This window comes from Hyalella azteca, unplaced genomic scaffold (assembly GCF_000764305.2).
Source record: "Hyalella azteca isolate HAZT.00-mixed unplaced genomic scaffold, Hazt_2.0.2 contig6416, whole genome shotgun sequence".
Lineage (NCBI taxonomy): Eukaryota > Metazoa > Arthropoda > Malacostraca > Amphipoda > Hyalellidae > Hyalella > Hyalella azteca.
Genome location: NW_025936579.1, coordinates 157,658 through 174,372, shown reverse-complemented (window position 1 = coordinate 174,372; position 16,715 = coordinate 157,658). Strand labels below are relative to the sequence as shown.

General features: G+C 37.5%; 1 protein-coding gene across 1 annotated transcript in view; it reads right to left on the bottom strand.

The window, feature by feature from the left end:
* The window catches only part of LOC108670148 (Ig-like and fibronectin type-III domain-containing protein 1), a 61,229-nt gene that overhangs the window by 36,597 nt on the left and 7,917 nt on the right, over positions 1-16,715 (bottom strand). Inside the window, exons 2-3 of the mRNA XM_047880833.1 lie at positions 12,197-12,457; positions 11,123-11,241 (exon numbers count right to left, since the gene is read on the bottom strand). Of these exons, the coding sequence (XP_047736789.1) occupies positions 11,123-11,222 (100 nt within the window). The 5' untranslated portion in view covers positions 11,223-11,241; positions 12,197-12,457. The remainder of the gene's footprint in view (positions 1-11,122; positions 11,242-12,196; positions 12,458-16,715) is intronic.

Sequence of the window (16,715 nt, the reverse complement as noted above, 5' to 3'; positions counted from 1 at the left end):
AGCCTTGAAGCAAATAAAAAACCCTCATCAAATTATGGAACTGGAAAATTGAAAGATTCTAATCTTGACTGGAAATTATTAGGCGCTTTCAATCCCACATGAAATGTGGAATTGAAATTTAATTCGGCAAACAAATTTCAGTTTGGAAATCGAAAAATCGATTGGAGCAAAATCCATTGGGCTGGAACGCGTCGGAAAAATGAACGCGTCGGAGATTCATTATAGTTGGATACAAAGGACTTTTCGTAATGATAAGCTGATTCAAAACCGAGCTCGGTGATCACAAAATCAGCCGCTTGAAAAAAATTTTTGAGCGTCAATATTGATGGGATCGATTGAAAAATTATTAAACCCATTCTGAACGTTAGAAAAGTACGTTGAGTTCTTCAAAATGAGTTTATAACGTCTGTGAAAATTAATAGCAAATTCAAGAGATTGACAGGACGAATGCGAATGCAGCAACTTTGCAATGCCAAACAAGGCACATGTTCAACAAGAACAACATTTGCCAGAAATGCGGTTGCCGAGGTACTTCTTCGCATACAGTATAAGATAGAAACATGGAAATTTTGAGATGATTCTGATTCATAATTAAATTTATAATAATACAAGCTGACTATAAGATGAAATGAAAAATCTTGCGTGGATTCCAATACAATTTAATTTTTCGAAAACTTTCTGTACCAAAAACAAAAATCTAGAAGTTTTTAGAAGAAAAATAGTGCTAACGTAACTGACGAGGTAACAAATTAACAGCAAAAAAGGTACTGTAGGGTATAAATATCATAGACTTAAGTCTTTATATTAGCGGAGATATTTTCTGGCCTCAACAATATTGACAGTTAGTGATGATTGCAATAACTTCGATTGCATAAAAAATGTGCGTACCGGAGATTTCTTTTGACTGGATTAAAAGACAAAATACCGGTTTATGTATAGTTAGTTAGTTTAGTGGCCAAATGTTTACTAGCGCTTCAGCTAGTTAGCTAACTCGCACCGAAAGTCAAGATGAACATCACCATAGAGGTGGAAGGTCTCAATTATTCATCACCCACAAGGGGCGGAAGGTCTCAATTGTTCAGCCCGCTGAAGCTGGCGCGAAAGAAGCAGCGTTAGCATCTCAAAGAGACGAAGTGACAAGGAGGGACAGGTGAAAAGCAACAGAAACGAAGACACTCGAACAAGAGGTTGCTTACACGGGACGTCGGCCGCCCGCACGAGAGAGACAGAGAAGGGAAATGTAAGGAATCCTACCTACATAATAACTTAATGTAAGGAATCCTACCTACATAATAACTTAATGTAAGGAATCCTACCTACATAATAACTTAACCCCACAACTGAGACCTACAGTCAGACACCGCGAGCTCAGCGGTGGGGCGCTCAAAAACAATCCCCCTAGGAACGCGAAATCCCATAGGACTTCTGACGAGCATAGACACCCGTCAGAAGTCCCCCCTGAGGGGACTGTTCATGTATAGGGAGCGCAATCTACCATCAGTATAATATGTTTCTTTCCCACGCAAACTTTTGCAACAGTAAACCTTCTACTGATCACAGGGTGTTTCATACTTCTGATAATAACATATACGTTTGAAAAAATATCAATAACGAGATCATGCAACGATAATCCAAAGACGTTCTCAGCCCACGTCAGGGATTAAGACAGGGATTCTGGATTAAGTTGTCTAGACATGCGACATGGAACAAAGGTTGCGTTATATAGCGGTCAAATGAAATCGACGAAAGAACCCAAGTTATGCAAGGTCGCGAACAAGCAACGTAACAAAATAACAAATCAAGTAAAATATATCACTGGAACAAGAGACGCTTGAGACAGGAGTAATATGTGCAAGATTTATGAATTTGCGACGCCCGTAGACACTGACGGATTACTCAGGCCTAATCCAGAGCGCGCGGCGCCGAGACAAATGCGCTTCTTCGCCTCCAGATTTCAACAGCAAGTGTCGGGTCCGACGCCTGCTCGTAAAAAATCTTCTCTTGAGGCCATACCACCAAAAATAATCATGAGTTTGTAGCCTGGCTAGCCGATCACTGACAGCATTTCAAGCTAAACCCACCAATAATAGACGAGAAATCGGCCGCGGAGTGAGCTTAAGTAGTTTTGATAGTTAGACCCCAGTATGAGATTTCTTCACCAGCGTTCAGAATTTGCGCGATCTCGCCCTAAGAGGTTAGCACGAAAAAAATTTCGAATTCTGAAATCAACGAAATTTATTTCTGAACACAAACCGCAATATAAACGGATCTATAGAATAATAATTATAATAGAAATTAATCGAAGTTAGTCATCAAAAAAGTTTTAATATACACAATGCATTATTCCATACAATGCCATTTTATCCAAGGCAAATACGTAAATTATCCGGCAAGAAAATATTGCTGTAAAATGTATCTTGATTTTACACGCTCAGCTTTTCAGGATTCAACAAGAAACCAACGTTTGTATTATAAGAAATAATAGAGAAGCCTTGTCTTTTCAAGTCTAGTTTATTAAAGCCAAAGGAGATTTTTACAAGACTGTGAATCTTGATTTGCAGAAGAGTGTCATTAATTTCAAAAGAATACGTATTTTGTTTCCAAATGAGCACGTGACGTTTTTTTATATCAGTGCGTGCCGTTGTTCCCATAGGAGTGCGTGTCGTTGTTCCCATAGGAGTGCGTGTCGTTGTTTCCATAGGAGTGCGTGCCGTTGTTTCCATAGGAGTGCGTGCCGTTGTTTCAATAACAGTATTCGTCACTATTTACTTCCACTGCAACCACAATCACAGCATCGAGAAGCAAACATACGAACGTATTAAACTCCTTTTTCTGGCCTCCAAACATCCACAAAATATATCAGGACTAAGAATGCAAAGATTGGCCGTGTATCCCAGAACATAACCTACCGATTGAGCTGTAAGAGCAACCCAGCCCTCATAGAAAATTCGAAAACTATCAAATGATAGTTTATTGTATGAATAAAGATATAACTAGGGGCAAGAAGGAAATTGCGGATCCATCGAGTTTTTGGTTGTTAAAAAATAATTGTTGCCAAAAAATCGTTAGAGAATATCCGTTTTCCTACATTGAAAACTTTTTAAAACAACTGAACTAAGCAAGGCTGTTATAAAAGATTCATTTCAAGCAAACATTGTGCACTATCTGTTCCATTGTCTAGATTCAGCAATTAAAATCTAAGCTCAGATATGTAGCTTACCCGGTCTTCCCAGCAATTAAAATACGCCGATACATACAAGTTTAATTAAATTTTTTGCTCACGAAATCAAAGATCCGACTGAAAAACAAAGATCTATAAACAAAATTTCCATCGCGAAACTCGTGTTAATTCAATACAAGCTCCCAGATTTTACCCTCGCGCGTGAGGGAATTTTTACTGTATTTAGTAATTAATTTCTAAATTTGAGAAAGGCTTCATCTCAGGCATAGTCTCTTCATCAATTAACAAATATAAAGCACAAATAAAGGTGTCAATTTGGACACAAAAAATTGAGCGCGTATCATTCTATACTTTGAATTCAACGGAAAAAAGTGAAATAACTGTTCATCAACAATTATTTTGCAAACAATAATTGTTCATATTTTTCAATTGTGTTGTGCATTAGCCACAATGTTTGCAACTACCAAATTGTAAACATGAAATCATTATGTTTACGCTAAATATTTTCGTTAATTTTACTAGTGGAGATGCTCAATTAGCTGCGCTACTGCTTGCCTTCACAAAGATAACGTTGAGAGACTATCTAATATATTTCCATCCTCAGGGATGAAATGGCATCACCAAACTACAGGCAAAAATACTTAAACTGAGCAAGAAAATCTAACGAATTTATATTTACTGAGATAACACCCGCATATTGAAGCATCATTGCCACCAATTGCCCCAGTAAAGGAGCTGAATAACATGACTTAAAAATAAAGACGGTCACGTGACAAAGGCAACACCGTAACGTTAAGAGGGGAGACTGGACTACACAAGGACAAAGACACAGTTACGCCACTCAAACACTTGAATGAGCATTTCTCAACATGGTCCAGACGGAAAAACAAATAGTCTGTCAGCCAAAGTCATGTTACTTTGCGCAGAAAAGATTCGTGTTTATCAGATCTGCTAAAGAAATATTTTTTGTTCGTCGATTACTCGCATACCGAACATCCACGTGGGCTGGGCTCTCGTTCATAATGAAATTAAATGACGAGATGAACGGGATTCGATAGCTCAAGGCGAACTAGTATAATAGATGTAACAGTTATTATGTGGTTATAATATTCTTTAACGTCTTGATTAAAGATTAAATGAGCCCGAACACTATTACCGAAGAGGGAAAAGAGAATAGAAATTCGTAGACTGAGCACGTACCAAATTTGGAACGAATAACCAATAACCCGTATATTATCAGATGCATATAAAACGAAGAACAAAAGTTTTGATGAAGTGATAAATGATTTATTGCCTTATAAATAATTTTAATATCAATATATATAAATCTATATATTTCTTATATTACAATTAAAGTCCCTTATAGAGGTTAATTATCGCAGAATTAAAAAATTTCGCGAAAAACTTGGAACCGCGTAGGCACGTTGATTGAAAATAAAATATTTCATAATAATTTTTATTGTTTGGTAATATATTTACATTCGAGTAAACCGAAAACTCAATTTCACTTCCTTCGACTCTACGATAATTAAATCTCAATAGTAGACACAGTTCGAACCGTACGTGGCCTCTCCACAGTCCACACGCGTTACATCAAGAGCCGTGGCCTCTACACACGTGTTAAATCAAGAGCCGTGGCCTCTACACACCCGTTAAATCAAGAGCTGTGGCCTCTACACACCCGTTAGATCAAGAGCCGTGGCCTCTACACGCGTTAACTCAAGAGCCGTGGCCTTTACACACCCGTTAAATCAAGAGCCGTGGCCTCTACACACGCGTTAAATCAAGAGCCGTGGCCTCTACACACACGTTGCATCAAGAGCCGTGGCCTCTACACACGCGTTGCATCAAGAGCCGTGGCCTCTACACACGCATTACATCAAGAGCTGTGGCCTCTACACACGCGTTACATCAAGAGCCGTGGCCTCTACACACGCGTTACATCAAGAGCCGTGGCCTCTACACACACATTAAATCAAGAGCCGTGGCCTCTACACACCCGTTAAATCAAGAGCCGTGGCCTCTACACAAGCGTTACATCAAGAGCCGTGGCCTCTACACACGCGTTAAATGAGAAGCTCAAGAGTGACGATGGCAACGAGAAGTGACCACGTGCGAGGCGTTGCGGCGCTGTTTTTTGCCTCCACTTAACAGCATTGCAGGAAACAAAGTCCTGGCGTCCGAACAACAAACTTGACGTCGAGCTTACTTAGTGACGCGAGCCCGAGGCCAGCCGTATACAGAATTTTTTTGCTGCGCGCCCATGCAGAGGATCGCGGCATATATAATTAAGTCTGACGCGCTGTGCTCGATGGCTTAATAGATGCTCACAATATAATAAGAGCACAAAGTGTTCCTGGCAGATTAAATTGACGCAGACATAAGATGTTTGACCAACATCACTCGCCCTCACAGCATTCGTTCTGTCTTCTCTATGCTCAATCTGTGACCAATTTTGTAATAGCGAAACTAGCGTCTCTTATATCAAAGTCTTAAAATTACGGACCTGCAATGGTTTAGTGAGCACACTAAGAGATGACAACAGATATTAAGGGACGTACTAATACAGAAGAAAGTGGTCAATTCATCGATGATTGCGCATAATTTGCAGAAAAAAATCAGTTCAATTTGTACATTTTAGAAAATAATGAAGGCAAAATGTAAAACGATTCGCTTGAAACCTCGAAAAAATGCATTTAAAACCGTCAAGTTTATTTATACAAATAATGAGGGACTAATACTTGACAACTTTGTTCGGACTTACGCTTTAAAATTCTATCATTCTTCCGTATCAACAATTTGTATCGGTTTTTAAATAATACCAATATTTCTTTAAATAATAACTATTTATTTTTCCCACTAAATGTCTCCCGCGCGCTGCCGTCATAAATGAAGATATCGCATCGCCATGATACACGCCAGTGATTTCGCTCTACATTACCATGCATTATGCGATAACGAGCTCTTAAGCTCAGCCAAATTAATACAATAAATTTAAATTTCCTTAGCATAAGTGAGTCATAACTTAGACATTATTCTCAGACCAGGGGGCCGCTAAGAGCTGTGACCGAGAAGCGAAGAGTTTGCACAAGTGGCATTTTTGCGTATGAGAATTTATTTAAGCTCATGCATGAGCTGCCGGAGATAAGGTGTTACTTAGGTTTATAGGTGATCCGGTTTAGGATTTGGACTGAGGGTTGCAATCAACACTACTCGGAATGGTCCAGGATTACATGAACAATGTTCCTATCAATGCATTAAAAGTATTCAGATGAGATTATTTTAATCTGCGAACAGATTAACTTCAAAGCGAAACAAGTAGTTATATTCTGTCCGAAACAACAATAATATTTAACCATCATTTATATAAAAAGAGCCGAAGTAGAAGATAAGAGTAGAATATCGCTGCTTGATGCATTAATTAAGCAGGTACAAGTTGACGCCCACAAGTTTTGTAATATCCTGCGGCCGCGGCTGCAGAATAATCGCGGCAACTCTGAAACTCGGAAACTTTTTCCTTATCATCAACAAAGCATGTAAGCGGGAGCCTGCAAAATTAACCGATTTGTTCAACTACGTGAAGACAAGCGACAACAATTAAAAAAAATTAATGGGAGTATTGGATTAATAAGCAAGGCGCAAGAAAAATTAATTGATGATCTGATTGTAGAGGAACAAATCGAAAACAGTAATTAATGAGGGTTTCCTATTACAACTTAATGAGCCAACAAAAAGAAGAGTGCTTTTAGGAGGGCGCTATGATTGAAAATTTTAGGAAGACGTTTATTATTATGACGTTACGACGCTATCCTCCCAAATTAATTAGGATGCATTTGTTTACGACGTAACGATACAAAAAACGTACGTCAATGAAAGCTCCTTGATTGCGATACAATTAATGACGTTAAAAGTAAAAGGTTTTCAATAATGACATAAAGATCCTAAACTAACTTTAATGCGAGATATTAATAATGGCGAAAGGGCCAAAAAGTTGCATTGATTAGAATATTTTTTTGATTATGAGACATCGTCAAAATTAAATCTTATATGAGGGTTTTTCGATAGCGTGGTAGCTAGTAAAGTAAATGTAACTCAGTAATCACTGCAGTGAGTGACAGAGAGCGCATTTTCTCGTCGACGAAAACGTGAAGTCACGGACGGACAGACAGACAGACGGACATGGCGAGTATATATACAATAGTGCATTTTTTCCATAAATGAGAAAATGCGCTAAAAATATTGAGTTTTTTTACAATGACGCAAAAAATGAACTTAATGGGCGTTTCGATGACGATGAAACGATCCACAGAGTAATTCGATAACGCTTTTAGATCACGACACAGCGAGCAATAAATAAAGGGATGAGACTCAAGGTCCCAGAATTAGTAGATAAATTAGACTATTAAAAATGCAACAGAAGAATATTATCGCGTTTAACGAGTACAAATGGGAGACTTTGCGCGAAATTACAAACTTTACCGTTGGAGGAACATGAATGGTTTTCTCTTTGAATTTAAGACTTCACGGACAAGTAAAAGACGCGATCGAGCGTACATTACAAAAATCAGTAATATTTTAGGAAATATTTTTTATTTATAGAGCAACGATATAATAGGCGACATGAATACTGATTGTTTCAGACTCTGATTTAGAAACTCAACTAACGGTCATTGATTTTATTGCCAATCATTTAGCTTCGAGGTTACATACGGCGTAAATATTTAAGATTTAGGAACGACGAAGATTTATGCGTACAGCACTGAACGAAGGCTTTAGCACTACTTATGAATTTGACTCATGTGTGAAGATGCTTTAAATGCTTTATGATTAAGTTGAATTTGCATTTATGAGTTAGGGCATTGCAGAAAGCGGTTCTTACGATCCCATTGAATGCATCTCTTCTTCAAAGGAGAACTACTGAACAAAAAAAAAACGAAGTTGAAACTCGGCAGCACTCGATAGAGTTCAGCAATAATAACAAAATACATGAAAATCATTCGATACAGACATTTATACGTTCATTTTTTTAAACACAAGTTTTGCCCATATCTAAGAAATACGAGTGTGATAATGAGATAATAACTATTAACAACTGAACGAAACTGAGTGGAATTGATTAAACATCTTAAAAACGCATATATCATTCATGAGTTGCTTCAGCCTAACTCAAAGACATAATAAATTTAAACAACTAAATAAAGCCGAGTGGGGCAAAACATTCTAACAACGCAGATGACATTATTCGTGAGTTGCGGCAGAATTTTACGGAGGTCAGCGCGTCCCACATGAAAGATGAAACAAGGCTTTAAAGTTCGTAATTAATTACCGCCGTCACGCAGCTTGACGAGACTCTGAACACGAACTGATTACCTAAAATACTGCTAATTTCTGCCTAAAAAACGAATGAAATTATTTTCGTACTAGGTATTACTGTGTAATGGATTAACTTTTGAAACAAGTAGCACAGCAGGCAAATTTCAAGTATGAGTTCACGTTAAATCTCCCGTGTATAGAATGACCTGGGCATATACTTTCAAAAATTCTTTAAGTGAACGTAAGTATTTACGCTCTATTTTCTTTTCTACGATTGGTGGATTTTGCTTGAAAGGCCGTCAATGATTGGCTGATGAACTTACGATCTCTTAACTTTTTTTGAAAGTATAGGCCCTCGGCCTATACTTTCAAAAACATTAACTTTTTTTGAAAAAACATTAACTTTTTTTGAAAGTATAGGCCCTCGGCCCATACTTTCAAAAAAAGTAAGACAAAAGCAAGCCACGTAGGAGGAAACGTAGCATGACGAGTGCTGCACGAATTGTTTCTTTTACGCCTAATTTTCGTATTACTGAGAAATGGATTTAAAAACCTGTAATAATTATTCACACTTAATTAAATAATATCAGATATTTGCGGACTAACTTTTGTCCATTACGAAATAAACTCCAGCATCGATGATAGAAAAACATATTATTTCAGCTATGAGGCAGTTTAAAATCATTGCACGTACTTCGAACAGTATAACGAATTCATGACGCACCACGCTGCAGCCATGGAGTTAAAATAAATTTACAACACAAATATAATGTAATTTTCTACGGAACACCTCGACTACAGAAGTAACAGCGGCCTTGGCACCAAATAGACAACGCGAGTCAAACATTAACGTTGAAGGTAATGACGGCGAGCCTGATGATGGCGCTCCCTTTTCAAGTCCAATTTTTTAAAATAAAAAATATTTTGAGTTTTGCTGAGCAGCGCAGCCATTACCATATCGCAGCGAGGGATGATCTGAAAGAGTTTTTACCAATTTTCACTGGCGCCACGTTATGATGGTCTACTTCACATATAAACTAGAGCCACGTCTTGATCCAATTCAAATTTAAACTGAAGCCACGTCTTGATCCATAAACTTTATGGCATTTGACATATGTAATGGCATAAAATGGGACATTTATAAAGTGTATAGTAGCGGTATGTAGAATTACTCAGAAACTCAAGTTGCATTACGTGAGAGTGAAATTCCTGAAGTGCAAACTAAGGCTCGAATTACTATAGGAAAGTAGTTAAAAATTAATATACTAAGACTATTTAAATATCAAGTCGGATTAGTGCGACGGTGCAACTCCTTTAAATCTGAAGTAGGATGATTTCTACAGAAACTCTGCTTCAAATCTCAATTTCAGTGATTGCGGTAGCGAAACTCCCGCCAAATCTCAAAGAAGGAGCTCATCCAAACTCTGGTGTTTCATTTCCACATCTAGATTTATCAAAGGAATGGGGCGGACCATAAAGGCAGCACTCCTGAAACTTCAGCTAACAAACTTTTGGGGTCTCTTTCGACCTAGCCGAATCCGAGGACATCTTCGTGTTGGAAATGTCCCGTGAAAAAATCCGCACCAAGACGAACTTGTGAGATCCACAAACAAAAATCTATTCAATTTATTCAGTATGTGCAAAGCGGGCTGTCATTCGCAGCACAGCCAGCGCCGGAATACCAAATGGCTTGAGGAACCGTTAAATTAGGGTAATAAAGTCTGGAATAATGCAAGCGAATAACACAAACAAAGCTACAACACAACAATTGAATTCGTAAAACTTGGCCGCAAATAATAAAAATTTTAAGTCAGATGTAAAACTGGAATAAATAATGGGGAGTTTCCTATTTCAAAAAAATTCAGTTGAACGAAATGAATAAAGTAAGAAATATTATCAGTTAATATTCCTAGACGCTACGCAGGATCGTTTAATAATTAATATAATAATATAATATAATCTAGATAATAATTTTTAATTTTTCTACAAATTAAGTTTTGTTATACGCGCCTAATTACTTGAATTAGGCTCACCGTCATAACCTTCCTTAACGTTACTGTTTGACATGCGTTGTCTATTTATAAAGGTAATAAAGTTATCTTTCCAAAAGAGTTAACCTTTCTTTTTTTCTTTCTTTTCAAATTAATCGTTCCTTTATATCTTCGTGGATCATCATCAACATATTGGATAGAGGACAATTACAAAGGCCCATTTAACCATTTAAACCTGTCAATTCGTACACCTTATAGGCAAGAGATCAAATACTCCACAAGGCTCATAAACGATAAATAAATAAACTTATAAGATTCGTAATCTTCACAATGTTTCAAATCATAACCACCTCCCAGAGTACCTATTGTTTTGATGCATCATGCACCCAATAACCTAGCAGTACGTACACAGGTTATTACTTACGTTCCAGGAGCCGTACTATTACAACTCACTCAATTACTTCTAGTGGCCCATTTCTCGCTGCGATGAGTGGGGTTAGCTTGAAAAGCCGCCAGTGATTGACTAATGCAATTGCGAACTCGTAACTTTTATTGATAGTACAGCACCAGAGCAGAGACACGATGATGCGAATACAAGTAATCATTAGTACTCTAAATATGATGTTTTTGTAATTACCTTCAAGAGCAGCGATGTTCTGCACCAGCGACGTGATGGTGGAGACCACGAGTAGGGGCACCAGCGTCGTCCTGAGGCGCGGTCTGCTGACGCTGGCCATGGTCAGTTGCTCACGCCTTCTGACCAGGTAGCAAACGTGATTGCTTCACAAAAATGTCAAGGTATAACTTTAATATTGAAGCATTTAAAGTCGGTTACTACATTTGATGCCACCACGGTGGCTGCACGAGTACATACCAGTTTTTCCATACCGACTGATTTTACAAATAAGACAGCCTACGAACACTTTTTCTAAATCTTATAAACCGTGACTGGTTGTATACCAATGTTTCCATAGCGACGCTGTGCATATCAGTGTTACCATAGAAAGTGGGTAATGAATGAGTGTTTCCATAGTCACAGGATGTAAACGTCAGTGTTTATAGTTAGTGTGGTTACGAAAATTTATCAAAATAACGAAGAATATTTTCAAGTGAAGCAAAAACAATGCGGATTTCCAAGGCTTAGTTAGAGATACTTTGTTTTGTTTTAATAAGTAAAACAATTAAATCAACGTTGAGAAATTTGTAGCAGCAAATTTTTTGATAACAAAAAAAGCAAATTTTTGTATAACATTTGTATTCGTGTAGTTTATGGCCACTATTGCACGGCATCATTCGTAAAGACCGAAATATTCAAGACGAAATAAAATTATAGTCATGCATAGCCGTAGAGAGAATAATTTCATAGATGAAAAGTGCATTAGAAAAGTTAATTATACGTAAAAGCTTTACATTCACCTTAAGAATACAATTTAATAAAAAAGTCTAGAAAATTTTGAGCCCTAATAGGATGAAATTTTATGTATGATTCCATTAGTACAAAAACATACAAAAAATTGTTTACTATAGCAAAGTTTTTCCGTCTATGTATGGCAAAATGAAAAATATTATCATAAAATAACAGAAAATAATGATTGAGATTTAACAAATATTAGCTTAGAAGCACGACTATAAATACAAATTAGGGAAAATATATTCATAAAAATGTACTCATAACGGCATGCTGCCGTCATGAATACATTAGGGAACTTACTTTTCTGTTTCTGACGACAAGACGCTTGGAAACTAACGAAGAAAATCCACCTAATTATTGAACTTTATTCCACATTGTACTGCAGTGATGGGTTAACACTTCGTTGAATATTACAATCGATAAAGAACTAATTTCATTACAGCATAATGACTTGGAAATAATATTTGGCCCCTAAATAGAAGTGTGTAAAAGTAAATCTTTTATACGTTGTGGAAAAATATGTAAATCGTAGCTTGCGTTAACTGATGATGAAACCCCCACCTGCGAAGAAAAAAAAATATCGACGTTAATGACAGCTTATATCAGATAAGCTTGTAATTTAACAGCTAAATTTATACTACTATAGGGCCGTCGAGCCTTACGTAAAAGCGGTGAGAATAAAATATACTCCAATATTTGAAATAATTAGCACTAAAAAAACCTGTACAAGGGCACAAAAGGGAGATTTGTCCGATTTATATAATAAATTTATACATGATGCCGGATGAAGGGACGGCTCAACAGACAGTACTCTTAGTTTTCGTCATCCGGCAAACTCCTAAAAAAGAGAGAAGTTGTGATACAGTATTAAGTGAGAATATTTAAATAATATTCTGACGCACAGCAATAGGAATAAATATTCCTGAAATTAATGTTTTTAGGTAGAGTTCAGACATGTGGAACAACCTCTCTAATTACATCGTTGGCGCTCAGAGTATGAACGCGTTCAAGAACAGACTAGATAAAGCTATGGAAAATATATGTTCAGACTTGAAATGCCTAGCACCATATCGAACCCGGTGGAAGTCTATAGTAGCTACTTCAAACTATCGTCAGTCTTGAAAAGATCCAGTCAAATGACACAATTTTAGATCTTCACAGTGAACAAGTCATGAAAAGTTCAAGAATCGGCGACAGGCCACATCAGGCCTACTCTTTAGCGCCGACATGACTATGTCAATTTTTGGGCAAAAATGCTTTTTGCAAATTTATGCGACAGTTACGCGTCATTTGATCATCATAATGATAGTGTTTCATTCAAATGTGTGTCGGTACAAAGATGTAAGTGAAATATTCTGGGCGTCTGAATTGCTTTACTTGAAGAGGTACACTTCTTAATTCGAGAAAATCTTACAAATTAGAAAAAAAACAAACGGCGTCGGCAGAATGCTTGCTTTGTGACAAGATTTGCATATAAAATGGCAGTGCCGTTCTGCTACCAAATAATCTCAGAAACAAAGCGCTACAAATACAGCTGCGCACAACATGTTTACGGCATATTCAAGGCGAGAAATGGAAGGTATGTCGCGAAAATATTCATGACACGACAATTTTTTGAACAACAATCACGAGTGGTAATTTTGGAACTCATTCACTTCATCCTCGAAACCGTTTATGTAATAATCATACGTATTTATCACCTAAGGTATTATTTACCTCTAAGAATAACGAACACCGGCGTGACGAAAAATTGCTAAAGACATTCCACTTCCAACGTACGCGCGTCGAGACACATGAGTGTCTCCAACGTCCAATTATTCGAAAGAATATCATTGCCTTTTGTTGCTCGGGAAGCTGAAAAATTCCTACTGGACTGGAACTGTCCTCAATGTAGGAGACATCTTCCGTCATTGTCGGGCAAGAAGGACAGCGGAACCATACCAAGATACCGGCATACGGTCGGATGCATTAAATTCTATTGATGGCGGAGTTCAGCGAGCAATTGCTGGGCCTTCCGCATACGGGGAAATTCCAACAAAGGAGGCGATGCACGACCCAATGACCGCGTAAATCTGATACCATTGCAATATAAAGCCTGCTTCGATTTGTGACCAAGTCCGAGGGAACGAAGCACTCGGGCGACCCTAGGCGAGCTTCACGTTTCTTTCGTATTGTGGGCAACTGCAGGATTTGTCTGCAGGAAAATATAGCAGTACGATAATTACGTATTAAAATACAGGACTTGGATGTACGAGATTATAAGAAAGAAGGGATTCGATTCAGTGAAATAATGAGATAGAGGAATAAGATAGAGGAGATTATATTTACTACGATGATGAACACGGTGAAAGGTTTCAATAAAAAAAACTTAAAAAAATATAGCTTTAAAACTAATTCGAGGTATCGATTCTACAACGAAAAAAATTGTTTCTAATAACTTGAGTCAATCACAAATAATTTACGTACAAAACCACAAGCAAGGTTGATAATAGGACAAACAAGATGCAATCCGATGATTGAGAATAGATGCATTAATGACGTTGGTCACTAATTTGAGTCTGAAGAAGGTTTAATAAAAACGATAGTTAACCGCAAGTCGTAAAAAGGATAGAAAATATATTTTAATATTTGGATTGAACAAAGATATTTGAATGCGGTATCCACGCAAGGCCATTTACATGCACTAAGCATGTATGCCAGATCACCATCGCTTGAGTGAGAGATCGAGGGCAAGAACAAGCACCAGGGCAGGGAAAATTGGCACCGTCGCCATGCCAACGCCGCACCTTCTCTCGAAATTTGCATTGTGGTAGGTCGGCATTGGCCTCTGATGAATATGTAAATACCGATGTAGTTATTACTTATACTGATAAGGTTCATTTTAGCGCATTTTCTCATTTATGGAAAAAATGCACTATTGTGCTCGCCATGTCCGTCTGTCTGTCTGTCCGTCAGTCTGTCCGTCCGTCCGTGACCTCAAGTTTTCGTCGACGAGAAAATGCGCGCTCTGTCACTCACTGCAGTGAGTACTGAGTTATATTTTTTCCCTAGAAGATTCAGGAAACGGTTTGCGTGCCGTTTTCTTATTCGAGGATCATTTCTTCGATCTTCGCTATATGATTATGCTTGACTAATCAGAAATGAAGATGTAATATTTCCTGAATTTGTAGTATAATTCAATACTGGCATTTTGTTAAAATCCAGCATTTTGCTCACATCTCATATCACCGAGGTTGATGAAGGATCAAGCTAGAAGGCAGAATCTTGTGTAACGAGGTTGGAGTGGACAGTCTGCCGTTAAATGAAGATTCAACATTTTTTTAATTTCATTTATTTATTGAACATGTAGCAGCCGAATATCAACATTAACAGTGTGCTATTATATAATGTTTTTACTTTGCCATGCTCTAAAATCTAAATCAGTAATTGACCGTACAGTTTATTATGTCGTCTTTATGTCGTTCAATCAGTCGAGTTACCCCATGAAAAACCGGCGTTTTTAGTCTATGCCAGCAGTCACAGTGTTAGGGTGATCGTTAATTTTGAGTATAATTATAGTGCCTAATGTGTCAATTTAGTAGGAAGTTGTGCAAATTCTCGTACCCAGGGCAGATAAGAAATTGCCCACGACTTGTGAATTGAAGGTGATTCACGAGTTTAAGTCGTTTTCAATTGCTATACGTATGATCAACTAGATTTAATCAGATGGTGAATGACGTTTGTAAAGTAGCTTGCGTTAGTACATCCTGCATTGGCTTGCTACTCCTCGCCTACGCATGGCTTGTACCCACACGAATGTTTTGTCTCCGTGCATGCAAAACCAGGACCATAAATGGCCTCAATTTTCACAAGACACACAATTAAGGCTCTTAGAAATACGAAGCGTAACACGGCACTCTGGCGCACTAGTCTAGCGCGATAGCCTATGTGGCTCTTTGGAGGAACATGAATTAATGAATAGCAGGGGATTAAAATGAAGGAATAAAAGGTGAAGAATTTGAACCTAATAAATAACATACAGGTACAACAGAAAACAATTATTGAAGAGATGGAAGAAGAAAAATATATAAATAAATAAATGACTGGAAGAAACATTAATTAGTGAGTAAAAAACGAATTTCAAAATAAAGACATAAAAAGTAATAAATGGAACAAAATAGAATCTGAAGAAATGAAGAAAATGATTGGTTGGGTGATCCACGGACGCCCCTGGGCATGGCAGGCGCGTGAAGGGTTCACGGCGAGATCAGCGGCGCAATGATGAACTGCAGTGCATTGTGACGAACAGCGGTGCATTGCAATGAACTTCAACGGAGTGGGGTGAATATCAATGCAGCGTAATGAAGCAATGAATTGAAGTGCAATATGATGAAAAGCTGCGCATTGCGATGAAGGGGTCCCAGCTATTGAGCTATAAAAAGAATAATATTTCCACTGGAATGGCCGGAAAAATATGTAAATGTTCTCTTTCCCTTTTGATTTCGTATTATGTATTATATTCAACGCGAATTAGGAGAAGTTTAATTAATTAAAAAAAGATGCTGACAGTAAAAAAAAGTCGGAATTAATCGACAAAATTCATGTGATGAACAATTGTTTAAATTGAAGCTAAAAAGTTAAAAGTTACGTTATCAGCAAAATAATTGGAAAAAATAATAAATATAGTGACGCGGAGAGGAACAATGTAAGCTCGCAGGAAGACCGTCTTAATCCAAGCGACGTGTTCCGAATGAGCTGAGAACATTCCAAGGATTCCATTTACTAATTAGATTAAAAATAAATATTATATGAATAACAATAATTTGGCGAGCACTTGAAA